The 27,658-nt window shown below is 47.9% G+C and overlaps 1 protein-coding gene across 2 annotated transcripts in view; it reads right to left on the reverse strand.

Moving 5' to 3' along the window:
- Positions 1-23,619, reverse strand: part of C2CD5 (C2 calcium dependent domain containing 5) — a 232,229-nt gene extending 208,610 nt beyond the window's left edge. The window contains exons 1-2 of one of the 2 annotated variants that reach the window (XM_078774687.1): positions 23,527-23,619; positions 22,402-22,488 (exon numbers count right to left, since the gene is read on the reverse strand). In XM_078774687.1, the coding sequence (XP_078630813.1) occupies positions 22,402-22,488; positions 23,527-23,616 (177 nt within the window). In that variant the 5' untranslated portion in view covers positions 23,617-23,619. The remainder of the gene's footprint in view (positions 1-22,401; positions 22,489-23,526) is intronic. The other variant, XM_078774686.1, reaches the window with a different exon arrangement.
- Between the last annotated feature and the right edge of the window lie 4,039 nt (positions 23,620-27,658).

The following is a 27,658-nucleotide window of genomic DNA, read 5'->3' on the forward strand; positions in this document are numbered from 1 at the left end:
ATGATGCCGTGTGTTTGAGGATTGATCAGGTGTGATTGCACAGGTGTGCAACTGAACAGGTGTGTGGAGCAGTGTATGAGGGAGTAGTGGTGATTGCGTGTTGTGTTGACCAAATGGTCCAGGAAGAAAGGAGGGTGCAGGTGGCACCAGGTATGATTGCACAGGTGTGCAACAACAGGTGAATGGAGGACAGGTGTATGGAATAAATGGTATGGAGTATTGGAATGGATGGTCGTGGAGTGAGTATGGTGGAAATTGTGGAGTGGAGTGGATGGTGCGAAGGTGTGAATGGGGGAAGAGTGCACCCCCATCACGGATACCCGGGGCGGGTAGTGTAAGTGTTAGGTAGAGGGTACAGGTAAATTGTGGTTGGATATTGGCATCTGTGGTGCGAGTGGAAGAATGATGTTTGGATGGGTGCATTAGTGTTGTGCAAATGGCTGGGCGTGTAGCCTGTTAGTGTGTGTAGTTGGTTTGGGCACTCCACCACTGTGAGGATGTCGGCCAGGTGAGGCCGCAGGTGGGCTCTGGGAGCCGGTAGTAGTTGTTGTGGATGGGGCCCGAGGATCCGGAGGACGGACCCGGGTAGCCCAGTGCCAGAGGGCACCGAGTGGGGTGACAGAGCCAGGAGGGGCTGTCCCCAGTTAGTTAGGTTAGGGTGAGGAGCTAGGTAAGCTCGGGTGGCAACTGCAGTGGTGGAGGTGTGCAGGTGGGTAGACCTGCTGGGAGAGCTACACGTCGCAGCCCAGAAATTGTGCGAGGGCACCGGGAGATGAATCGGGGGAGTGAGACCCCAAATTGAGAAGCACCACAGTTTGGTCAATGGGAATTGGTTTTTAGAACCCATAGTGTAAGTTGGCCAATGGATTGGCAGGGAGAGACCCCGGGTAGTGTAAAGTGTGTTAAAGTCATTTAGAGGATAGTTAGGATGAAGGATCTCCTCGCACCATCTGCATCCACTCACCTGAGGTGACAGGTACTCCACACCATGCCAGGTTGTTTGATTATTTTTTATGATGCAAATGTTTGGATTGTGAGACGCATCGTGACGTGGGTGTGACATTGTGCTTTGATGTTCCATCTCTTCCTCCTTATGAGGATTGATGATGAATTTGGTGATGGCAAATTTTGAAGTAGAGGGATTGTGGTGACGAATTTGGTATAGAGGAAATATGGGGAGACGTGACAGTAGCGACGGATTGGTAATGTGTAGATTTTGTACATATGGGGTAAGGGCAAGGGTAGTGTAGGTGACAGGGGGGTGACGTACGGTAGGGAAGAGCTTTCTCACTTCGCCCTCCGTACGCATTTCGCCTTGCATTGCCTTATTGATGTGTACCCTTGTGACCTTACCCCTCGCTCATTTGTCTTTCCCCTTTTGTCTCCCACATGACCTGTGCGCCATTGGGCGCCGAGGGGAGCGTGCGTGGGTCGGCCATTGTGCGCCCGAAATTCCCAGAACCAGCTGTCTGCATCGATGCACCACATTATGGACCACATGCCTGTGGCCGAGCACCACTTATGGACCCCATGGGTTGGGGCATGGCCCCTCTGCAGGAACCGGCCATGAGGGCCCGAAATCTTGCTGGCGGACCTTGGCCACAGGGCACCGATGCCCCACAGGTGAACCACACGAGTCGGCCCTGTGGGCCATAAATAAAATAAATAAAAAGGACACATTGGGTGCAAGTTTTAATACAAATAGGCCGCCAGTAAGCAAAGCAAAAGAATGACAACATCTGGAAGACCAAATAATAATAACCAGCAGAGGGAGCCGAAGAGCAAGAGACCACCTGCAGGGTTAGGGGTTGTTGAATTTATTTTTGTTGAACACTCTTGAACAATGGTGACTGCACCGATTGGTGCTTGGGTGCTTGTATTGGTGCGTTTTTGGGTGCGTTCATGGTGCATTGATGCAGAGCAGACTGTCTTCCCCCCCAGAAAGAACAATCACAGGTCCTGGGTTAGTCTTGTAAATAAAAGTAGCGTCAAGTGTAAATAATGCTCCCCACCGTCAGTGTGTAGTTTGAAGACCATTCCGCAATTCGGTTAACTGTGGGCGTAAGTCTGTTAGGCAGGGTGCAATGGAGCAGCGGGACACATTTATTTATGTTTTAAAACTGTCGCACTCAGGGTCAGGTTAAAAGTAGAGGGAACTACACCTACGTGTCACACTAAATAAAAGTTGTAGGCCCGGGACGTGCCTAAGAGGAGGAGGGTGCAGTGTTGCGGAGATGAGGACTGTATTTTTTTTGATTGTGTGCTGTATTATTATTATTATTGTTTATTCTGCGCCCCCCTGCCTCCGGAGCTGTGTAAAGGTGAAAGGGCATCCCATAATTAGTCCACAAGCATACACGTCAGCCAAATAATAGAATACCCCTGTTTGATAGTTATCTCTTATTCTGTGTTTTAGGGTAAGGCTGTGTCTCCCATTAATTGAAGTACTCCATTGCACCAGTGAAAGAGAATAGATCCCCTTTCATTCCCATCCCCAAAATCTCCATTTCCTTTCACATCCCCTTTCGTCATTGCCAAGCCTCGATTGCCCATATTACCTCCCCTCCAAAACCACCATTGAACATGTGCTCGAGTCGGGGAAGAAAGGCGTGCCCGCCCGTCGTCATCAAGGGCGGAGCGAGAGGGTCGCGTGACCAACCAGGGCCGAGGTGAGCACCCCGATGGGCGTGTCCTGAAGGCCGGCGGCTTAATCGCCGGAGGCGTTATAAAGGCGCGCACGCAAGAAGCAAGTGAGTGAGTCGTGAGTTGGTCGTCAAGAGAGAGAGTCGTGAGGAGTCAGTCAGTGAAGTCGGTGGTCAGTTGGTTGCGGTGAGGAGTCGGTGGTGGTGGTCAGTTGGTGGCGTTGGTTGCGGTGAGGAGTCGGTGGTAAAAAGTGAGTGGACCAAGAAAGAGTTGAGGGTTTGAACCAGACGAGTCGGACAAGGCCTGGCAAAGCACGCGACGTCCACAGCAGCCACAACAGCAGCTTGGGGGCCTGAACGGCGGTTTGGAGCAGGGCCGTGAAGGAACGGCGGCTGCTAAACGCGCCGGTTGTGCTGCAGGACCCCCTTGGACCTTCCTCTCCCTCCAGCCATCCACCTCCTGCCATTCCATCCTTCTTGTGTACGTGAGTTTGTTCTGTTTGTTCTGTCCTGGGTTAATTAAGTCTGTATAAGCTAGTATTTTCACTGTGTCACCTGCGTCTTATGTGCTTGTAAATAAACGTGACTGCTTTCTTTTTGCTTATGTGTGTAAATAGTCAATAAATTCAGTAGTATTTCCAAACCTTTCTTTGCCTTCGTTTTCCTCTTTGCATTCGTCGTTTTAGTCTTTTCCCTCATTGAGCAGCCGCGGTGCGATCTGGTCAACGTCGGGTGGAATCGGGTTCTAATCGGGGAGTAACTGTTCGGTCGCGGTTGGACCATCCGCTCGGCCCATCATACCATCTAAACCGCGATCAGTAACAATATATATATATATATATATATATATATATATATATATATATATATATATATATATATATATATATATCTATATATATATATATATATATCTATATATATATATCTATATATATATATATATATATATATCTATCTATAATTCCAGTAATCTCTGTACGTTTGTACGTTTGTACGTTTGTCTGTCTGTGACCGCTGTTTCTCGACAACCACGGGTCCGATATACTTTTAACTTGCCAGGTATATTGCTGGGGACCCGAGGATGTGCCTTTTCAAGGTTTCATATTAATCGGACAATTACTTACCGAGCTATGTCCAAAAAACGATTCAACCAATCAGAGAGCAGCGAACGATCGCGTGTGCCGGCGTTGCGAATGGACCAAACCATTCCATGTAAATAGAGGGGGGGGTTCTGTGGTCGTTGCGAATGGACGAAACCATTTCATGTAAATAGAGGGGGGGGATTGTCACTGTACTCGCAAGCCGTTCGCCGTTCGCTTTGGCGTTGCGAATGGACCAAACCATTTCATGTAAATAGAGGGGGGGGTTATAATTTTAGATAGATATATAGTACGGGCATATATATAGTACGGGCATGCCCTAGTATATATCAAACACACAGTTTGTGTGTGTGTGTGTGTGTGTGTGTGTGTGTGTGTGTGTGTGTGTGTGTGTAATGTTACCGATAGACTCCGAAACGGAGAGGCTCACGTGCTTGATATTTGGCATAGACATGGCCATTGAGCCTGGGACGAACATGGCCGACCTCAAAATATTTGACGATCCATATTTTTTATTCATATTTACCTCAGCGCATTTCAGCGAAGTACCCACTAATCTCAGCCGGTGTCAGAACAGCTCGCTGATTCGCTCAGAGCGATCACGTGATGTTCCATCCCCGCCGCTAGACTGATTCGCTCAGAGCGATCACGTGATGTGACCATTGCCATTCACTCCACATAGGTGTAGATGCAGTTACCGGCGCCATCTTGGTTGGCATTCGATGCTGGGCGATGGTGATTTCCGTCACACGTTTGCACGTAATTCAGAGCGAAAAGCGATCGTGTTTTGTGTCGATTTTTGTCGATTTTGTGCGATATGAATTAAATGTCTTTGATAGGGACCGGTAATTCCGCCAGGGGCGCTGCGCGCACTGCTTACGTCACGCTGTGCATGGCACTCTGTCACCGCCGTTGCGGTGCAATGCTTTGCGGACAAATCGTTTTTATGCCATGGTATGCCATATTTTGGACTTAACCACTCTTCATGACTGATCATGTGACATCTACACACTCATGGCTACCACCGAGATGGATCCTGGTTTCACGTGAGTAATATTTACCATATTTGCTCGATTTATGAAACCGATGCATGCAAATATCGTGTCTATACCACACATAAAATATTTTTTAGAAAGAATAAGCACATCTCCCCTTTGAAAGTGCCCCCTGAAGTGTGTCCAGGTGGAATTTCTAAGTCGTAGGTCTTAGCAACTCTCAGCAATCTTTTACCGCATGGATTTATCTCGAGTATTTACTAAACTGTGCTAAGTTGAAGTTGCGTACATATTTCAGCAGTTTTCAATGTAAATCGGTGTAATGTAACCTCCCCCCTCCCCCTCCCCTCCAACCCCTCCTCTCTCCCCCTCCCACCCCTCACCCTCCCCCCTCCTCCCATCCCCCCCTCCCCCCTCCCCCTCCCCCCTGCCCCTCCCCCTCCCATCCCTCACCCTCCACCCCCTCCCCCTCCCCATGCATGGACATGAAAACAACAACATGAAAACATGCATGGACACATGAAACATACAATTAAGGGAGCGGGAGATAAGAGAGGGAGAGAGGGGATCACACAAGCACAACAAGTCAAGACCAGAGACATTGGTGGGTCTGTGGAAGGGAGAGGGCTGGGGGAGAGGAGGAAGGATACATGGTATAAAGCAAATGAACTCGACTAGGAATTTCAGGAATGAAGTCGGAGATTGAAAGAGGTGGATTGGGGGTGTTTTAACGGGGGTAGAAAGCATGAAGGTTTTGGATGGGTGAAGATAAGAGATGGTGGTGAACAGCTATTTTGAAGACCTGGAGGGAGGAGTGGGATTGAAGAGAGTGTGGGAGTTTGTTGCAGAGGCAGGAGAAAAGAGGAGCGAAAGAGTGAAGGTGAGCGAAGAGCCTTGATTTTGGCAGTTTCACCAGAAGAGGGTTGCTGGCAGATCTTGCGCGACCTGAAGGAATATTTGGGGGACAGAGCGCAGACAGAGCTGGGGGAGCTAGGCCGGAGAGGGGTCTGCAGAAGACAGAAAGACCACCAACATGCCTGCGGTGAGAGAGAGAAAAGTCCTCAGAATCAGCTTCATCGTGGGAGATACCAATGATTCTAAAAGCTTTGGCTCCTACAGCGTGAAGCCGAGCTAGGTGTGAAGCAGGAGCACCAGCCCAGAGGGGAGAGCATTATTCCATTGAGCTGCAGATGAAAGCTTTGTAAGTGGTGAGGAGCTGAGGAGTGTCCAGAAAGGACTTCGCACGACAGTGGATGCCCAGTCGACGACTGGCTTTGGAGGCCAGCTTGGAAATGTGGTTTTCCCAGGAAAGATCATGGCAGATAGTGAGACCCAAAAGCTTGAGTTACAGAACTTCTTCGAGGGGATTGTTGAGAAAGAAGATGGCAGGGTTTTCCAGACGGTCTTTTTGGAGAGACAAAGTGAGAGTGTGAGATTTGTAAGGATTGAAAGACATGTTCCACATGTTTGACCAGTTTGTGATTTTTTTCCTAGGTCTTCAGAGAGTGCTGCCTGCCGATCTAAGGGATGAGATATGTAGCGGCAGAGAGTGGAGTCATCAGCAAAGAGATAGAGAGGATTTTCCAGGGAGTCAGAGAGATCATTAATGAAGACCAGAAAAAGCACAGAGCCCATAACACTGCCTTGAGGAACTCCAGCCTGCACAGGAATTTGACTTTGATGGGACCCGTGTTCTCGACACGATGTCCAACACACTATACTCATTGATACTGGAAGCATGACATGTGAAGAGCCGACTGGGTGGTCTAACTGGGAAGACCGTTGACATTGTCACACAATACACACCTCTCATACAAATGGCAAAGACTGGATGGTACAAGCAGCTGGATAAGGTGAGCAACAAACAACAACATTCAATCCCAAGCACAACACCGACATGTGTGCAACACCCAACGGAAACTCCAACAACCACACAACCGCACCTCTTCACATCCAACCCGGACACAACACCACCCATGGTTGTGCCCCGGAAACACAACAAAAAAACAACAACAACAACAACAAGCACACACACACATGCTCCCACACACTCATACAACACCAGATCACATGTGACGAATAAAGAAAAAACAGCAGAGCAACCCATCAGTAATGTGCCTTGATGTTTATTTTGCTTGAGGATTAAAAAAAACTCCTCCATCTGACCTTGAGCACCATCACGTGACCAGAAGCGGCCACATGGTGAATAAAAAGCGTTATCCGCCGGAGTCTGGGGTCTATTGGCCTGAAGAAGCCTGCTGAGAAGCGGGTGAAACAATGCCCAAGACCGGGTCTGCTCTTGCTTATCTGCTCAAATTTGCGGAGTAGATCTACGTTTTTTTTCCTTTCTGGTTGGAATCGCCTTCTTTCCTTAAGGATATGTATAATCCCAATGGCCCCAATATATATATTTGGCTTTGTTTGACATTAAACCGGCCACTCTTTTAACATACACATTTGTCTTTATTTGACATTTATGAAACATCAAACAGAGCCGCCGTTCCGGATTTTGGGCTTATTTGCACTCGTCAGGACAGAATACTGCATAAACATAAGGTTTTGATTTGCATTGGCGGTAACGATGGTCTGGGTGGCGGACAGGCTGTTTGTTCTTTTCTGATTATGTGTTTTTCACCTTGTAAGACATAATCCATGGCTGGTGCTCACGATTAAAGCCAGGAGGTGCCTTTTTCAGATTGGAGTAGCTGTTAGTTTAATGGACGGGAAGGGTAAACCCTTCATGAGGAAGAAATGTAAAATTCAAATGTGCTCTGGTCCCATGAGCAGGGAGTTAAACAATTAAGATTGGAAATTGCACAGCCCTGCGTGCGAGGCACGGCATATGTCCAAGAATGAGCATGATTCCATGCCAGGCAAATCGCCCAAGCGCAGACAATTGTTTTGTTAAATAACGGACCCAGAGGGGCTGGCGTGTGAAAGATCCGAGATGAATTACCAAGCGCGGATGGTGGAAGAGAAGGGGGAGATTAAAGGGATGAATTAAATTTGGTTTTAAAGGTTTCCCACAGGAACTGGGGCACGGAGCATGGTGGTACGATACACACGGTCTCGGCACACGGCACAAATGGGATGTCCGGAGTGACTGCGGGACCTCCGTGGGATGGCCTGTGTGCACGAACGGTGTTCGAGGGGGATCACAAGGCGGCTTGTGAGAGTGTGTGGTGTGCAAAAGTCCCATGGTGTGAGAGTGGGCATATGAAAGACCACGGCCAGTCAGTATGTGTGACGTCTGCACAGGTTCCTCAGCAAAAGTATTGGGCAGGGCGAACAGGGTTGGGTTCACCGTGGGGAAATTCCCGGCACCCCGTATGAAACTTGAAGGAAATTGGTAGGCGACAGGCGCGCTGCCGAGCACCTCTGCTGACATGAAGGGAGAGAGTGGGAGGGATCATTAGGATAGGATAGAGAGGTTTGAAACCCTTGTAGGAGCATGTGGTAATGGCTGATCCACATGGGGGTTCAGGAGCATTAGCGTTGAAGGAGTATTAGCTTGATGTTAGGGACATAGTGGATTAGAGACAACTGACGTGTAGTGGGTGTTGTGAAAATCAAGATACAACAGCAACCCAAAGTAGGTTTAATCGTAATTCGTTCTCAACATCATCTAGAGAGAAACCAATAAACATGGTATTAATAATACATACAGGTGAATACAGGTGCGGACAGGCTGTATGACTATAAAAGCTTTGATACATATTGCAGACACGTTACCTTTCTATGGAAGCCCAGAGAAGCTCTAGAGGTACATCGCTAGAATTACATCGTGGTGATGGATCTACATCGCCTGTCCGCGCTGATATATATAGGAACCGAGAAAGGGTCGCGTAGCGGCCATGAGGCGAATAACATCAGTGTCGTGATTTGGATGACGATTTCATTACATTCTCCCCGCGCTTAGATCCAAACTCGGCGGTGAAGAACAGCAGACACGTACAGAGGAATACATCGGAATGCAAAGAACGAAATACATTGGAAAGATGTCACTGCCGGTCGAACGTCCAAGGGGCCATCAATCCCGATGGCAGGGTTACTGCATTTCAGCCTGTTAGCCTGGTTAGCAATCAAACTCCAGCTATAGATATATCGAGGAGGAAGTCCCAGTCAAGACGATATCGGACCGAGCAAGCAGTGGTCATCCCAGGGAGAAGACGTTGAGCCCGTGGGTAGTAGCAGTCTTCCGGTGGGGTCGTCTTAGTAGATGAGGGTACCTCGTTGAACAGTGAGGAACGGCACAGAAGCTAGATGGATAAGGTGTACCTTTGAGATTCGCAACTCATTACATAAGGAGTGCCAGGAGGAAGAGCGACTGTCCATACGACGCAATGAGACGCATTACAGGCAGATGTGTCGGTGTGGCAGATGTGTAATTCAGTAAACCATAACAGTAAGTAAGAAGACCATTACAGGCAGATGTGTCGGTGTGGCAGACGTGTAATTCAGTAAACCATAACAGTAAGCAGCGTTGGCAGCGTTGGCAGCGATCGCACGAGACACGAGCGGCCTCTGAAGGCTGCCTGGACGACCGGCATGGCCGATTACGACGACGCACAAACGGCCGAAACGTGCCTCTCCAGCGAAGCGCGCAGGACCGCCGGGATGCATATGGCAAGCTTGTCCATCTGCACCGCGTGCGGAGGATCGGAGAAGATCGGCAGACCGAGAGAGTCCCGGCTGGACAAACCATGTTTGTCCCAGCGTCATCCCGGATCGTTATGATTGATTGTTATGATTGTCACGCGGATCGGAGAAGATCGGCAGACTGAGAGAGTTCCGGCTGGACAAACCATGTTTGTCCCAGCGTCGTCCCGGATCGTTATGATTGATTGTCATGCCAGATGGCCCGGATGGATTGGCCATCCCGGATGTCCGACCGATCCATCCAGTTAAAGCCATCGTTGCATGGCACGGATCCAGCCGGACCGCGGATGGATCGACCATCCACGGACGCAATGGCACAGAGATGGCCCGGATGGATTGGCCATCCCGGATGTCCGACCGATCCATCCAGTTAACGCCAACGTGGCATGGCACGGATCCAGCCGGACCGAGGTTGGATCGTCCATCCACGGACGCAATACCGCAGTGCAGCTCATTGAGGCTGCATTGGGAGGGAGAGGTGTACACTAATTGATTTATCAATTGTATAATTAAAATCAATAAAGATAACACAAAATATATTCATAATCAATTGGTTCATCGCATAACTAAACCACAAGGGGCGAGGATGGAGTCGCCATACCGGACGGCACCCGGGCGAGCAACAAGAACCTCCCGGGTCCCCACAAGAGTCGAGGTGGCCCGATCACAGGGGCCAGCGGTCACGGTGTACCCCAGAATACCAGCCATCGTGCGTAGGGAGTATGTGCACGTATCCTCGTGCATAGTTAAGTGAGGCCAGCGCGACCTCAAGGAAGCGCGACAGATTAGCTACACAGTAAAGTGAGACCAGCGCGACCTCAAGGAAGCGCGACAGATTAGCTACATAGTAAAGTGGGACCAGCGCGACCTCAAGGAAGCGCGGCAGATTAGCTACATGGTCATAACCCTTGGACATACTATCCACAAACCGCAAGAATATCGTGGTAGACTAAACGTCTGTTAAGGAGGTGGCTGCAGCGCGCTGCATACCGAAGACAGACGACCTTCACAGTCTGGGTCAGGCTGAGTCACAGTCAGACTGGGGCAGAGGGAAATCACAGTCTCGAAATGTACGAGGCAAGAGCTCTGTCCGATAACAACGAGCCCAGAGTCAAGGGCTAGCAGGCAGTACGGTGTCACGCTCGACCCTGAGGTCACGTCGTTACGTAAAGGTCAATTGGTACGTAGGTATCAAGGTACATTGAAAGGTAACGAATCCCCGATGAGATCGCGGGAAGCACGCCATTACGTTAATAACGCTGTAAAGCGAACGCGTCAATGACGCTGTAAAGCGAACGCACGCCATTACGTTAATGACGCCGTGAAGCGAACGCGTCAATGACGCTGTAACGCGAACGCTTGATATAGTCGATGACGTCATCAATTAGGTCGGGCGGGTTTAACGGCGAGTTCTAGCTGAGCGGTATCCCCCAGACGGAGTACAGTAGCACACCGAAATCTAACGTCTCGCGTGCAGCAGCATTCGAGCGAGCTCGAGATCGGCATACGATCCCGGCCGACGGTGAAAGTAACAGTAACATCTAGGGCGCACCGCGTACGAGGGAAACCGAAAGTTGGGCTCGGCCTGTTGATCCGGTGCGGGTGAGCCCGCCGAGTCGAGGGGCGAGCACGCTTGGCAGCGATAGACTGCACGACGAAGGAGCGAATACATATAACGCCCTGATGTAGCATCTCATTGGAGGTGCATTGAGCATGAAGGATGAAGAGGGGCCTTTCGGTCCGTCAAGCCTGCTCTACATCACATTAACTCACATTAACATTAACATCACATTAACACCGCATTAACTCAATCCAACAGCTTATCAAATTAAATTAATTGGGTGAAACACGGGGTGTGTAAAAAGGAACGATAGCATTCGGTCAACATACATTCTATGCACAGCATGTTTACAATGGTCGCAGGTGTTTAACGAGAACGCCGTTTTGAGAGCGGGAACACGAAATCAAGTAAAACAAAGGACGAAGACGAACGAAGAAGAACGAACGAAGAACTACACATGGTAGCCAGGTATACGAACAACCATCATAAGCAGAACCCGAGTGCCGTGAAAGGCTAGGAAGGTCCCGCTCGACGGCCTTAGAAATTCATCCGTGCTGCGACGAGTCCTCGCATGGTGCCAAGCGAGCCTCCATTGAGGCGATTCCGGGCAGCGGTCCGTAGAAATTCATCCGTGCTGCGACGAGTCCTCGCAGGGTGCCAAGCGAGCCTCCATTGAGGCGATCCCGGGCAGCGGAGTTCGTCGGCCTCGGGAAGTAGCCACATGCAGGTGGGACTGCGACGGCCGCGATCAGAATCGCTGGCATTCGTGGTGGGGGATCGATGGTGATTCGTGGTGGGGGATCGTGGCCCTTAATCGCCGGCCTCACGGAGTAGGGCCGACGAGAGGAACCGCATGCAAAGGGGTTCATCCAGCGAAGATGCGGCGCGCGCAACTGGCGCGTCGTGCATTGTAGTGATTCCATCCAGCGACGGTGCGGCGCGTGACTCGCGCGTAAGAGGGGTTCCGTCGATCGGCGATAGGAATCGCCGGCGTTGGGCCGCAGAGAGGGCCGCAATGGGATTTGGAACGTGCCACACGTCGCCACGTGTGGCTTCCTTTGATCCACGCGTAGCAATGTTCGGATTCGCGGCGAGGAGGTGCTCGGAAGCAGGATGGGATCGCGGGCCTCCCAGAGTATTGGCACGCGATGGGTGCAGTGCACGACGATTCGCGTGGAGGAGGTGTTCCACCGAGTATCGAGTGGTCGGAGTGAGCCGGTCGTGACGGCGTGATTCCGACGAGCAGTGCGCGCTTCGCGCGGAGGAGATGGGCCACTGAGTAGCGAGTGGTCGGAGTGGGTCGTGACGGCGTGATTCCGACGAGCAGGGCGTGCTTCGTGCGGAGGAGATGGCCACCGAGTAGCGAGTGGTCGGAGTGAGCCGGTCGTGACGGCGTGATTCCGACGAGCAGTGCGCGCTTCGCGCGGAGGAGATGGGCCACTGTGTAGCGAGTGGTCGGAGTGAGCCGGCCGTGTGGGGGCATGGCCGACATGGGAGACGTGATCACTCGCGTGGGAATCTCAACTCGGGCCGAGGCACGCATATCTAGGATGAATCCCTCGGACGGAGCCGTTAGCGCTTCCGAGCTGCGAACGGACGGGTAGGCCGGCGGCTCCAAGCGGGTCCGTCGTTCCGATGGGGTTTCAGCCGCAGGACGTTGCCCAGTAGCATCGTGCTCCAGGCATCGAGCCGGAGTCCGTCACGCCTGCTCTGGCGTTCGGGTCTCATGAGAGCAGGTCGCTTTTTGACGTCGCGGTCCCGCAAAAAGGCTTGCGACGTCCCGTCTTTCGAGGCAGGCCGGCAGCGAGAGTAGTCGGAGCTCCGTTGCTGGAGCTAGCTCGACGGGTCCTCCGCTGGGCATTCTTCTCCGAGGCGAGCAGTGCAGGAGCAATGTCAGGAGAGGAATTACGATTAAGTGTTGTGAAAATCAAGATACAACAGCAACCCAAAGTAGGTTTAATCGTAATTCGTTCTCAACATCATCTAGAGAGAAACCAATAAACATGGTATTAATAATACATACAGGTGAATACAGGTGCGGACAGGCTGTATGACTATAAAAGCTTTGATACATATTGCAGACACGTTACCTTTCTATGGAAGCCCAGAGAAGCTCTAGAGGTACATCGCTAGAATTACATCGTGGTGATGGATCTACATCGCCTGTCCGCGCTGATATATATAGGAACCGAGAAAGGGTCGCGTAGCGGCCATGAGGCGAATAACATCAGTGTCGTGATTTGGATGACGATTTCATTACAGTGGGTATGTAGCTAGAGTAGCAACATAGTATTAAAAGGGAGCATACATAGTTTATGGGATGACAGGGAAGGCACAAGTTAGTTAGAAGGAACTAGTTAGGTAGATGGTGCAAGTGAATGAATGGAAATGTGAATGAGCATGAACATAGTGAATGTGGGACAGTGGTCTGTGAGTGAATGTGAACAGAGTGAATGGTGCGAAGGTATGAGTGTGAGGGAATGAGTCCCGTCCAAGGAAACCCGGGGCTATATAGAAGTGAGCTCGTGGGATGCAGTTAAATATGCAATGAAAGTCGTTCCACAGTTGGTGCTGCAAGTGTAAAGATTTGTTTTGCAGGGTGCAGGAGTTTATCAACCAGCTGGGAGTGTGGCTCATGAGAGGTAAGTATTAAATTGTTGTGGAGAGCACCCCGGGACTCTGGGAGCCCATCAGCCAGAGTAGGATGCTAAATTTATGGGTCCAGATGCCCAAGAAGGGGCCTGGAGTGCTGATTGCCAGTGGTGGCACGAGGGGGTGGGGAAACTGGAAGAGCAGCCCCCATAGTTTGGAAATAGAACTGGTTAGCTGGGAGATTGCCTCAGCACCCCAGGGGTGCCATTTGGGCAAGTATGCAGGTGGACAGACCTGCGGGTGAAGCCACACTGTCCAGCCACTAAATTGTTTGAGGGCCAGGCCCAACTTGTATGAGCACCAATGTACGTAACGATGGGTAATTTGGGTTGGTGGAACCACATAGTTCAAAGAGATGTGTTGGTAAGTAAGTCCTGGGGGAATTTAATTGTGACTAGCCGAAACCCGTGGAACATCCACGGAAGGGAGGATGTGGTGTATGGATCGAGTGTACCATTATGGATGGCATAGGGGATTTGCTTGTCCGAGTAAGAGTTAGGAAGAAAGATGAGAATGAAGAGTGCGTATATGAACAACGTATTTATTGCAATCTACTTAAATGACAACGCTACGATATACTTTTGAAAATATCACGTACCGTCTAGAAGTCAATGCCATCCTTTTATCTCTTCGTATACAACTCACTGATTTCTACCTTATCGTGAACAGGGTAAAGCCTACTTTGATAATCATGAACGGTGGCAGATGCAGGAGTTGGTGAAACGAAAGGGGGGGGGGGGGGGCTGATCATGACCTACCCGACGCCTCATGACCTACCCGACGCCACATGGCCTACGCCATTTGTTGAGATCATGGCCACAACGGAAACACAACTGGATAGGTAGGGCCTAGGCCTATGCCTACGTTTCGTCACTCGGCGAAGTACACTTTGTTTTAAGCTTTCAGAAGCTGAAACCTTGTTATTTATTGCTTTATATGATACTGATGGGCTGCTGATCGGTTTCACTTCGTTGTTATCACAATATATGGAAGAAATTATGGTAAACCCACCTGATGAGGTTAGCGTACACCGCGATCGATGACACCGGCACAAATGGCAGAATGCATGCTCTGGATTGTCCACTCAGTGAAAGGCTTGCTGTCGCCTTCGACTGTCCAATCAGCGGACGGCTTGCTGCGCCTTCGCCCAGCAGACGCCAATACGATGGCGTCGTAAAATGGCGTCGTATCGGCCGTTAATCGGATGCTTTTGGGCCCCAACGTCGGCTAATTCAGATTTTTCGAGTATGTCTGTATGTGATAAACAAAGAGCGCGGTTCGTAGATCGTAAATCCATTAGTGCCGTGGGCATCGGGTCACTGGGTGCGGCGTAAAAGGGATAACAAAGTCGAGTCCTTACGGTATTATTATATAGATGTGGAATGGATAGGATAGGTAGAAATGTTGTGTTTGCCAATTCACACCATCCACCGCTCATGTAATCGCCAGCTGCTGGATTCGGCCGCCATATCATACATCTCAAAGTTGCACTGAGGTTCCCACAAATCCACATTTTTCTCCAAGGTAATCCTTGGGGGATTATGAGGATTCATGTTAGGAATTTGGCATCCACGTTTTTGAGTCGGCCGAATCAAAATGGCGGCTAAGACCCCTGTAAGGTAAAGTTGGGCTGACCAGGGATAAGACTTTCATGGAGGTAAGCCATTAATTATCTTCAAAAGGGTGTTTAAATTTATGCAAATAACTAGTTTTCATTCATGCACTCCTTTGGAGTTCCCTTCGTATACATGCAGTTTCAGGCCACCAGGGTTCATGGTTTTGGAGTTAAGCAGGACACACACATTATATTCATTATGTATGTATGCAGTATGTTTGTATGTATGCATGTTGAGCAACAAAGAGAGGATGGATATCAATGCCGTCATCTCCAAGCGCACAAAGTCGGCAATAAAAACCGACCCATTAATTTATTTTTCCCTCATTGCAAGAGGATTTATACCCAATGCTGGCCTCGCTTCCCATCATCACACAGACAAGTTCTAACCAATAGGCCTCCACGGTCATCGTCGTTAGCGACAGACAGCCGAAGAAGATGTATGTATATATACAGTATATATACACTATACAGTATATATATTATATATATATACATATATATATATATATATATATATACAGTGAAATCTTGACTTACGAGTGCACCAACTTACGAGTTTTCCGAGATACGAGCCGTCGCTCGGTCGATTTTTTTGCTTTGTGATGCGAGCCGAGATCTGAGTTACGAGCGAGCGAGCTTGGATATAAAACACGTAATCGTCGAAAAACATGAGCGAGGTGTGCGTGTTGTCGACTTGGCAAGGCAGTACGATCGTAGTACTTCTACGATATGTACGATTTTGAAGCAGAAGGAGTCGATAAAGGCTATAATGCCAGCCAAGGGCGTTAAGATTATTTCAAAGCTCCGGACCTCTGTCCATGAAGAGATGGAGAAGTTGTTGTTTGTGTGGTTGACGGAGAAGCAGCTCGCAGGAGATACCGTGACCGAGAGCATCATCTGTGAGAAGGCACGAGACATTTACGGGGATTTGGTGCAGCAAACGGCGGGAACATCAACGGACGAGGCATCGGAAGAGTCATTCAAAGCCAGTCGGGGATGGTTTGATAATTTTAAGAAGAGGACCGGCATTCACTCCGTCGTCAGGCATGGTGAGGCAGCAAGCTCGGATGTGAAGGCAGCTGAAGATTTTATTAGAACTTTTGCCGAACTGATAGAAGCCGAAGGATACATCCCCCAGCAAATCTTCAACTGTGACGAGACAGGGCTCTTCTGGAAAAAGATGCCGAGGAGGACGTATGTAACGGCAGAGGAGAAGAGCATGCCAGGCCACAACTTGTTCAGAGTGCCGGCGATAGCTCGCCTTCTCTTTGTGGAAGACACGGTGAGATTTTTTTTTTTTTTTTTGTATACAAGATCGAGGCTCGTGAAAGAGCTAACATTAATCACAGAAAAAGACAAACCGACACACAAAACACAAAAAACAAGGGGAGCGGCAGACAAGATGGGGAGAGAGGGGGAAGGACACAAACAACATTTGAGAGCAGGGACATCGGGAGGACTTGGGGGGAGGTGGGAGAGGAATAAAACATATGAACACTGCAAGGACTCTGGGGTGAATTACCGGGGGTAGAAAAGATCAAGGTTTTCGATGGGTCATTGATGAGGCCATTTCGATGAGGTCATTGATGAAGACCAGAAATAGCACAGGGCCCAGAACACTACCAGAACACTACACAGATCCTCATTTCGATGAGGTCATAGATGAAGACCAGAAATAGCACAGGGCCCAGAACACTACACAGATCCTTAACATCCAACAACTAATGGGACGCAAACGGGGCGCCCAGTTTAGCGGCACACACATTGATGAATCGCCCTGCCTGTGAAACACCGACATGACAGGTTATAGCTGGGTCGGGATTCAAACCCAGGCTGGACAGTTTAGAGTCAAGTGTGCGTACCTCCAGTCCAGGCCATCCTGCCAACTTGTATGCTGCATACAGGTGAAATATAAAGCGCGAGATATTTATATTTCAAAAAAAATTGGTGTGGTTTTTGGGGGGCTGGAACGGATTAATAGCATTTCAATTCATTTTAATGGGGAAATTTAATTTGAGAAACGAGCAAATTGAGTTACGAGCTCGGTCACAGAACGAATTAAACTCATAAGTCAAGGTTTCACTGTATGTATACATATGTATGTGTATATATATGTCACTTCCGTTTTCCGGTCCGGTCGTGAGAGGACGCTGGCGTCGTTTGCTCGCCGCTTCTCTGACTGGACCATTGTCCGTGTCTTGCTTTCCTGGTTGTCGTGGCGGATTTATGGCCATTGAGTCTTCCTCTGCGCGGTCCCGGCTCTGCTCTGCTGCTCCGGGCTTCACCTGCTCGGCTCCATCGCTGTTTCCTCGGGCCCACTCCCGTTGGTTGTGTCGATTGTTTCGCCTCCTCACCCTTGGCCGCGTGCTCGCTTTGCCTTCGCTCCTGCTGGCATGGCTCTGCGGTACTCTGCCGCAAGGCTTCTCCTGCTTAAAACCCGCTCCACCCCATCATGCATCTCTGCAATCAGATCGAATGGACTCCTGCGTCGACCCAGGTACATTCACCGTGGCTCCGGTCGTAAGTTTGTTTATTTACAATCAGGTCACTCCATCCCCATCCTCTGGTCGGCTCAGCGCACTCCCACTCATCGTCCCAACACACCTGGTCACAACAACGCACAAAATCGCACCTCCTGTCTGCGAACCCTGGCCAAATCACCTGGATTCATACCCGCCGTACAAAACAACATCAAGCTCACCCTGTTCAATACCCGGTCCCTCAACAACAAATGCCTCATCCTGAACGACTACATCCTGGAAAATAAACTGGACTTTCTCTGTCTCACTGAGACCTGGCAACAACCACTGGACTACTACACGCTCAACCTCACCACACCCAATGGATATTCTTACATCAATAAACCACGCTCGGAGGGCCGAGGTGGTGGAATTGCCGTTATTCACCGACAAGACATCAAGACCAACCTCATCTCCATCTCATCTGCTCCATCATTTGAACACCTGGCTTTTAAACTCTCTGGTCACACACAGTCAGTCATGGCTGTTGTCTACCGCCCTCCCAAACCACACCCATCATTCCTGTCTGACTTCTCCTACTTTCTGACCCAGCTATGTTCCCTCTCCCCCTCAATCCTCCTCCTTGGTGATTTCAATATCCACATGGACTCCACTGACTCCACGCTAACCACTGACTTCACTGATTTACTCACCTGCTTTAACCTCACTCAACATGTCAACTTTCCTACCCATAACCGTGGTCACATTTTGGACCTTGTCTGCTCTACTGGACTAATTTTGCACCATCTCTCTGGCTCCGACCTCACTCTCTCTGACCACCTAGCCATCACTCTGACCATCAACATCCCCACCCCAGCACCAAGGCATTATCGCACTATCAACTTCCGTAAGCTAAACGCTTTTTCACCTGCCTCATTCTCATCGACCCTCTCTGAAAAAATGTCCACTTCTCCCTTCGTTGACCTCCACACCCCTTCTGACCTCACTGACTACTACAACCACACTCTCTCTTCCTGCCTTGACCAAATTGCGCCTATAAAAACCAAAACAGTTTCTTTCACCCATTCTGCTCCCTGGTTTACCCCTGAGCTCCGCCTAATGAAAACTCGTGCTCGCCAACTTGAAAGACTCCGCAATAAAACAGGTCTCACAGTTCACTCCCAGGCCTACAAGGACCACATACAACACTATAAAGATGCCCTCTCCCGCGCCCGCTCCGCCTACTACTCTCAAATTATCCACTCTGGCTCCGGAAACCCAAAAGCACTCTTCTCTACAATAAACAAACTCCTCAGCCCCCTGAACACCACCACCCAGTCATTCACAATAGACAACTGCATCTCCTTCCTTTCATTCTTCCAACGCAAAATTGAAAACATCTACAACAGCTTGACCACCGCCGCACCCGCTCCCCCTCAAACCACCTGCCCCCCCTTATCCTGCCATCCCCTGTCTCAATTCTCCCCAGTCTCCCCTACTGACCTCTCTGAACTCCTCATCGGAATGAAAACTGCCACCTGCACTCTTGACCCCATCCCCTCCAGCTTTGTCAAGGCCTCCCTTCCTGCTCTTTCTCCACTTATCATTGCAACAATAAACTCCTCCCTGTCTACAGGCATCGTCCCACCATCCCTCAAAATTGCTGCTGTTACCCCCATTCTGAAAAAACCTGGACTAAACCCTGACACCCTAAATAACTTCAGACCCATCTCCAACCTACCCTTTCTGTCAAAGGTTTTGGAACGCGCTGTAGCCACTCAACTCAAGCATCACCTCTCTGCCAATAACCTGTATGAAACATTCCAATCCGGATTCCGGTCCAACCACAGTACTGAAACTGCTCTCCTCAAAATCACCAACGACCTTCTCCTCTCCTCTGATGCTGGCAACCTCAACATTCTCATCCTCCTCGACCTCAGCGCTGCCTTTGACACCATCGATCACACCATCCTCCTCACCCGACTTGAAACCACCTTTAACATTACCGGCACTGCCCTCTCTTGGATTAAATCATACCTCTCTGACAGACGTCAGTTCATCTCCATCAATAACTGCAAATCCCCCACTGCTCCCCTCCCCCAAGGTGTCCCCCAAGGTTCAGTTCTTGGCCCCCTCCTCTTTATCCTTTACCTGTCCCCCCTCGGTCACTTAATCCGCCGTCATGGTCTCCAATTCCACTGCTTCGCCGATGACATCCAGCTTTTCATCTCCACCAAGTCCATCTCCACCGCCACCCACTCTATCCTGACAAACTGCATCACTGAAATAAAATCCTGGCTTCAAATCAACTTCCTCAAACTTAACTGTGATAAATCTGAAATAATCATCATTGGCCCAAAAACGCTCACCAAGTCCACCCATAACTTTGCCCTCAACATCGACGGTTTCCCAGTGTCCACCTCCCCTCACATCCGGAATCTTGGCATCATCTTTGACCAAACCCTCTCCTTCGACAAATACACTAAACAGATCACAAAGACAGCCTTCTTCCACCTGAAAAACATCGCCCGTCTCCGTCCATCCCTCTCCTCTGTGGCTGCAGAAACCCTCATCCACGCCTTCATCACTTCCCGTCTGGACTACTGCAATAGCCTCCTTTATGGTTCACCCTCAACAATCACCAATAAACTCCAATACATTCAGAACTCCGCTGCCCGTCTACTCACCCATTCCCGGACCCGTGACCACATCACCCCCGTCCTTTACAAGCTTCACTGGCTCCCCATCTCCCAGAGAATCCAGTACAAAATCCTCCTCTTGACCTACAAAGCCCTCCATAACCTGGCCCCATCCTACCTGGCTGACCTCCTCTCCAGACACACTCCCACCCGCAACCTCCGCTCTGCTGGTACCAACCTCCTGACCCCCCCCATCCGGACCAAATTTAGATCCTGGGGGGACAGGGCCTTCTCCATCGCTGCTCCCACCCTCTGGAACTCGCTACCTCACACCATCAGAGACTCCTCCTCACTCACCACATTCAAAACATCACTCAAGACCCACCTGTTCAACACTGCATTCAACATTTAACCCACAGCATCTAACCCCTGACTATCTCCTCTCCTTCTCCCTCCTTTGTGCTTTGAATATTTCCCTATTGATTCTTCTTTTTTTGCAATTGTCTTTATGTTTTGCTATGCGTTATGTTTTGCACTCTGTCAAAGCGTCTTTGGGCTTCCTGAAAAGCGCTATATAAAATAAATGCATTATTATTATTATTATTATATATATATATATATATATATATATATATATATATATATATATATATATATATATATATATATACAGGGCGTTTCAAAAAGATTGATATAACTTTTACTTCCTGCCATTTATTTGTCTTTTGACCGACACCGTTTTCCTTTTCAGGGTTTGGTGGTGTTATCGTGGTATTTGTTCCCTGGGATTTCTAGCTCCATAGCTCAACTAGCCATTGACAGTTGAGCAGAGAGACAAAAGTGGTGACTCTGTGGTATGAGACTAAATCAACAACCACAACAACATTTTCTGGGGGGCAGAACCACCTGAGGAGATCACTGAGAGGTACTTGAAAGGGCCTAAAGTCACATGTTTCTGCGCCTTCAATGCCAGATGGGGAATGCTAGGCCCTTACTGGTTTGAGAATGACAACAGCATGATGGTGACGATCAATGGTGAGCGCTACGGGCCATGCTCCAGAAATTCATAATGGTCTAGCCCAAAAAGTCACCCCAAACCAGCTCAGCATGACCTGCTTTATGCAGGATGGCGCACCCCCACAAACAGCAAGTGACACCATCACTTTCCTGCAGCAGCTCTTCAGAAACTGCCTTGTTGCCCTGGGTACTGCTCATGACTGGGCACCCCGTAGCCCAGACTTGAACCCTCTGGACTACTGATTCTGGGGGTCTGCCAAGGGCTCCGTCTATGTCAACCGCCCTGCCACACTGGATGATCTGAAGCAGGAGGTGTCAGACTACCTCCAGACAGTGCCACATCTTACAGGAAAATTGGACAGAACTTTGGAGTCAGGATCAATGTCTGTCTGAACCGCGGAGGGGCACACATCGAGAACGTCAATTACAAGAATTTTGTGTAAATGCCAATTTCAGACCTTGGGCTCACTAACTCTAGCAGTGACTTACTGCAATAGCAATCAGTGATATAAAATACCATGTCATAAGCTTTCAATAAGTGTTTGGTTCACATTCCTGAGGTTTCTGTTTCTTTGTAAATAAACATTTAAAGTGGTATCACTTTTTGAAACACCCTGTATATATATATATATATATATATATATATATATATAAATAATATATATATATATACATATATACATACATATATATATATATATATATATATATATATATATATATATATATATATATATATATATATATACATATATATATATATATATATATACACACACATATAATTATATACTGTATATACAGTAAATGTAACCTTATGAGATTAATATTCTATTTTACAAATAACAATGGGACACAATGGATAATTGGATAAAGAACAACATAATCACAAGAATCGCCTCATTATGTTGGACACTCAAACCTGAACAGCACCCATACCTGACCTGATGCCAGATCAATTCATCGCACATTGAGCTCTTTAATCCCAAAGTACCTTATTTATTTGCAATATAGAATTTCCAAAGCCAGAATCTAAAGAAAACAAATTGGTGATACCTCAAACTTGAACCATTCTGAGTTCCAGAGAGGGTTTAATGACTTGTGACGGACATCAGTCTTGAAGGTGGTGTTTCCAAACTTCACCTGCACAAACCAAAAATGCCAAGTGAACAAGGAAACAACAATACAAGGAACTACAAAGTAACTTTGAGACAGGAGGAGGACATTTGGCTCATCATGCCTGTGCTTTATCAAGACGCCATTAATTCAATTGATCAGTTCATTTAGTTCAACTTGGGGTGGGGGATTGGTGGGGAAGAGAATATTGGGGCAAGCACAGGGTGATTTTTTTTTGGGGGGGGGGGGGGGGGGAGGAGGGGTATGAATGGATTGCAGAATTAAGAATGAACAAAAACCAACAGCACATCGAGTGTTTCATGGGATATGTTCACAAATATCACAGTAAAACCACATGTATACAATCACCAATGAAAGTTAAAGATGGGAGGAAAGAAGTACAGTCTTGCTGTCAATTAAGATCAAGGAAGAACTTGGGATATCTGGTCAAGTGTGGCATATAATTCCAGGAAAAAAAAAAACATGCACCAAACCTTAAAATTGAATTTATGAAAGTAACAGTGCAGAGGATGTGGATGAAAGATTTGGAGGGGGTAGGTTTGGCTAAAGGCCATGAGACGCATCATTCAATTGCATGAACAGATTCACTTGATCAAGTTGACAGAATGGCAAAAAAGAAACACTAAGGGTACACGTGCATGCATGCACACAGCTATATGATCCGCTTAGAATCATGCAATCATCAAAATTTCAACTCAGTAAGCTGACTTTTTGATTTGATGTGCCATACTCTCTACAGAGCATTGGTGGCTCTTGACAAGGGTTATATTGGGTGGTTTGTCATTTCCTTCCCAGCGTTGTTTAGCCATGCTCTATGCCTTATGCATTTAAATGCTGAGCCTCACACAAGGAAGCAACGTGGTAGGACTCAGCATGGGTTTGAAACACCGACCTCCCAGACTCAGAGCAGATGCTCTAACTATTACAACACAGAGTCTGGCATTTACTCCTCACAAAAGATAATCCACAACAGAAATAATGCATTAAAACATGCACAAACCACGCTGCATGTTCCCCACTCAAAGGAGCATTCTTTACACCTACCTCCACAAATGCATCAGTGAGGTCACTAGCACGATCCATGACCGGCAGGTGGCGCCCTGCCACGATCTTTACCTTCAATTTACCCGGCATCGTGGCGCTGTGAAAGAATTTACATGAGGGTCAGGTTGAATACATTTGTAAGGTAGTATTTATTTCCGTATCAATCACATGGTTTTATGAAAATTAGAAAGATCATCCCAAAAATTAAAGTCGTGTTAAAACAACAAGAGAAACGTTTGTACATCAAAAGTTTTGTTACATCAAGAAAAGAAAAGTGTTATACAACACTGGACACCTTCAGACAAACACAGACAGTGACACTGGAGGAAGTAAATCAACTTATTTTTGGGGAACACTTGGTGTTGCTATTCTCTCCACAGTTAGCGGAAAAGTTAACCCTGGAGGAAATTAATAGGACGGTGATTCAAGTATGCTATCCACCAATGGAAGGAAGAAGAAGTAGCTGATATGGCGAGCAATAAAGCAGGAATAACCCATCTATCTCCCACCCCCCTCCTCCCCACATGCCCCATGGGATGCCCAGCCAATAGGGTTTGTCAGTACTCTATTCTCGATATGCTGAGTGCAAGTAAAGAAGCAGAGCGTACCATTATTAAAGTCTTTGGTTTGACTTGCCAAGGTTGGAATCGAACCGCCAACATACTTGACTCAGAGGCGACGCACGTCCCAAAGTTCCACTGAGCATGGTAACCACAATGATACTAAAACCACAATGCTGTTCTATTCTCTGCAATTCTCGGCTATTCTCGTCTGGTGAATTTTTCAATTTCATCTTCCCATCAAGTCCTTTGTCTTCCTGTTATTTGTTTGTCCGGTCTGTATCGAGATTTCCAGTTTGTAATGACTGTCACTCGTCAGTTGTTCGTTCTATTTCAGTTTTTTTTATTGTGACCAGTAAGTCACTTAAATTAGTTTTCATTTTGTTCCATTATTTGGCTTCCAGTCAGTCTGATCTGCCAAGACAGCATCTTCCCTTCAAATTCCATGTATTACAAAGACAGTATGTGGTGATCCATGTATCTCTCCATCTTCTTTGCAAGGGACCATAGTTCACTGGCATCTAATTGCTGGAATAATACATTGATTGTAACCTTTTTCAGAGACAGAGATAAAGTCAGCTTGCTTTTCATGAGTTGTATTTTTAATGCTGCCGTTGCTGCCTGATGCGTCTCTTCTCTTCAAAGTGAATTACAGGTACAGACATTATCGCGAGTTGGTCAAAGCAAATGTAGGGTTTTCTTCAATATTCAACAAGCAATCTGAATTTTATGCTTTCTTACATACAGTTGAACTTGTAATCACTATATGTACTCGTAAAAAAAATTCCACTTTGTCATTTTGGGATATTTTGCGTAGATCGGCGACAATTTTTTTTAGATTTAATCCATTTTTTAATGCAGGCCGTAACACAACAAAATGCGAAAAAGTCAAGGGGTGTGAATACTTTCTGAAGGCACTGTACGTGCAGGTGATTACCCACATTACATTTTAAACAAATGAAGACAGTACACTGATTTATTAACTCCCGCAGAGGCAATTAGTAATAATAACAATAATAATACATTTATTTTATATAGCGCTTTTCAAGAAGCCCAAAGACGCTTTGACAGAGTACAAAAAACAAGTGCAAAAAGACAAAAATCAATAGGTAAATAATCAAAGCAAAAGGAAGGAGAAGGAGAAGAGATAGTCAGGGGTTAAATCAGGGGTTCCCTAACTGGGGTGCATGAACCCCCAGGGGGTGCGTGAGTCGTAAAATATTAAACAGTAGATCTTGTAGATCATCTCTTGTTTTTTTTCATTACAATATTACACAATGAACTTGATCTTTTACGAAGCATTGTTATGCGTATGATAGTATAATAATAACTCAGATCGTGTCTCGAAAAGTTTGGGGTTCGTGGACACCTCTGACATCCACAGGGGGTTCGTGGGGGGCTAAAGTTAGGGAAACACTGGGTTAAATGCTGTGGGTTAAATGTTGAATGCAGTGTTGAACAGGTGGGTCTTGAGTGATGTTTTGAATGTGGTGAGTGAGGAGGAGTCTCTGATGGTGTGAGGTAGTGAGTTCCAGAGGGTGGGAGCAGCGATGGAGCAGGCCCTGTCCCCCCAGGATCTGAATTTGGTCCGGATGGGGGGGGGGTCAGGAGGTTGGTACCAGCAGAGCGGAGGTTGCGGGTGGGAGTGTGTCTGGAGAGGAGGTCAGCCAGGTAGGATGGGGCCTGGTTATGGAGGGCTTTGTAGGTCAAGAGGAGGATTTTGTACTTGATTCTCTGGGGGATGGGGAGCCAGTGAAGCTTGTAAAGGACGGGGGTGATGTGGTCACGGATCCGGGAATGGGTGAGTAGACAGGCAGCGGAGTTCTGAATGTATTGGAGTTTATTGGTGATTATTGAGGGTGAACCATAGAGGAGGCTGTTGCAGTAGTCCAGACGGGAGGTGATGAAGGCGTGGATGGAGGTTTCTGCAGCCGTGGAGGAGAGGGATGGACAGAGACGGGCGATGTTTTTCAGGTGAAAGAAGGCTGTCTTTGTGATGTGTTTAGTGTATTTGTCGAAGGAGAGGGTTTGGTCAAAGATGATGCCAAGATTCCGGATGTGAGGGGAGGTGGATACTGGGAAACCGTCGATGTTGAGGGCAAAGTTATGGGTGGATTTGGTGAGCGTTTTTGGGCCAATGATGATTATTTCAGATTTATCATAGTTAAGTTTGAGGAAGTTGATTTGAAGCCAGGATTTTATTTCAGTGATGCAGTTTGTCAGGATAGAGTGGGTGGCGGTGGAGATGGACTTGGTGGAGATGAAAAGCTGGATGTCATCGGCGAAGCAGTGGAATTGGAGACCATGACGGCGGATTAAGTGACCAAGGGGGGACAGGTACAGGATGAAGAGGAGGGGGCCGAGAACTGAACCTTGGGGGACACCTTGGGGGAGGGGAGCAGTGGGGGATTTGCAGTTATTGATGGAGATGAACTGGCGTCTGTCAGAGAGGTATGATTTGATCCAAGAGAGGGCAGTGCCGGTAATGTTAAAGGTGGTTTCAAGTCGGGTGAGGAGGATGGTGTGATTGATGGTGTCAAAGGCGGCGCTGAGGTCGAGGAGGATGAGAATGTTGAGGTTGCCAGCGTCAGAGGAGAGGAGAAGGTCGTTGGTGATTTTGAGGAGAGCAGTTTCAGTACTGTGGTTGGAGCGGAATCCGGATTGGAATGTTTCATACAGGTTATTGGCAGAGAGGTGATGTTTGAGTTGAGTGGCTGCAGCGCGTTCCAAAACTTTTGACAGAAAGGGTAGGTTGGAGATGGGTCTGAAGTTATTTAGGGTGTCAGGGTTGAGTCCAGGTTTTTTCAGAATGGGGGTAACAGCAGCAATTTTGAGGGATGGTGGGACGATGCCTGTAGACAGGGAGGAGGTTATTGTTGCAGTGATAAGTGGAGAGAGAGCAGGAAGGGAGGCCTTGACAAAGCTGGAGGGGATGGGGTCAAGAGTGCAGGTGGCAGTTTTCATTCCTATGAGGAGTTCAGAAAGGTCAGTCGGGGAGACTGGGGAGAATTGAGACAGGGGTTGGCAGGATAAGGGGGGGCAGGTGGTTTGGGGGGAGTGGGTGCAGTGGTGGTTAAGCTGTTGTAGATGTTGTCAATTTTGCATTGGAAGAATGAAAGGAAGGAGATGCAGTTGTCTACTGTGAATGACTGGGTGGTGGTGTTCAGGGGGCTGAGGAGTTTGTTTATTGCAGAGAAGAGTGCTTTTGGGTTTCCGGAGCCAGAGTGGATAATTTGAGAGTAGTAGGCGGAGCGGGCGCGGGAGAGGGCATCTTTGTAGTGTTGTAGGTGTATATATTTGTAGTGTTTGTAGTATATATATGTAGTATATATATATGTATACTATATTGTAGTATATATATATATATGTTTGTAATGACAAAGTGTAGTATACACTATTTGTAGTGTATATATTTGTAGTATACTTTGTAGTGTTGTAGATGTATATACGACTTTAACATTCTGCCGCATGTATATATGTATATATATATATATATATATATATATATATATATATACACACATACATACATACTAGCTGAGGTACCCCGGCTTCGTCCGGGTTGAATAAGA

This window comes from Myxine glutinosa, chromosome 3, assembly GCF_964187855.1.
Source record: "Myxine glutinosa chromosome 3, kmMyxGlut1.1, whole genome shotgun sequence".
Classification (NCBI taxonomy): Eukaryota; Metazoa; Chordata; class Myxini; order Myxiniformes; family Myxinidae; genus Myxine; species Myxine glutinosa.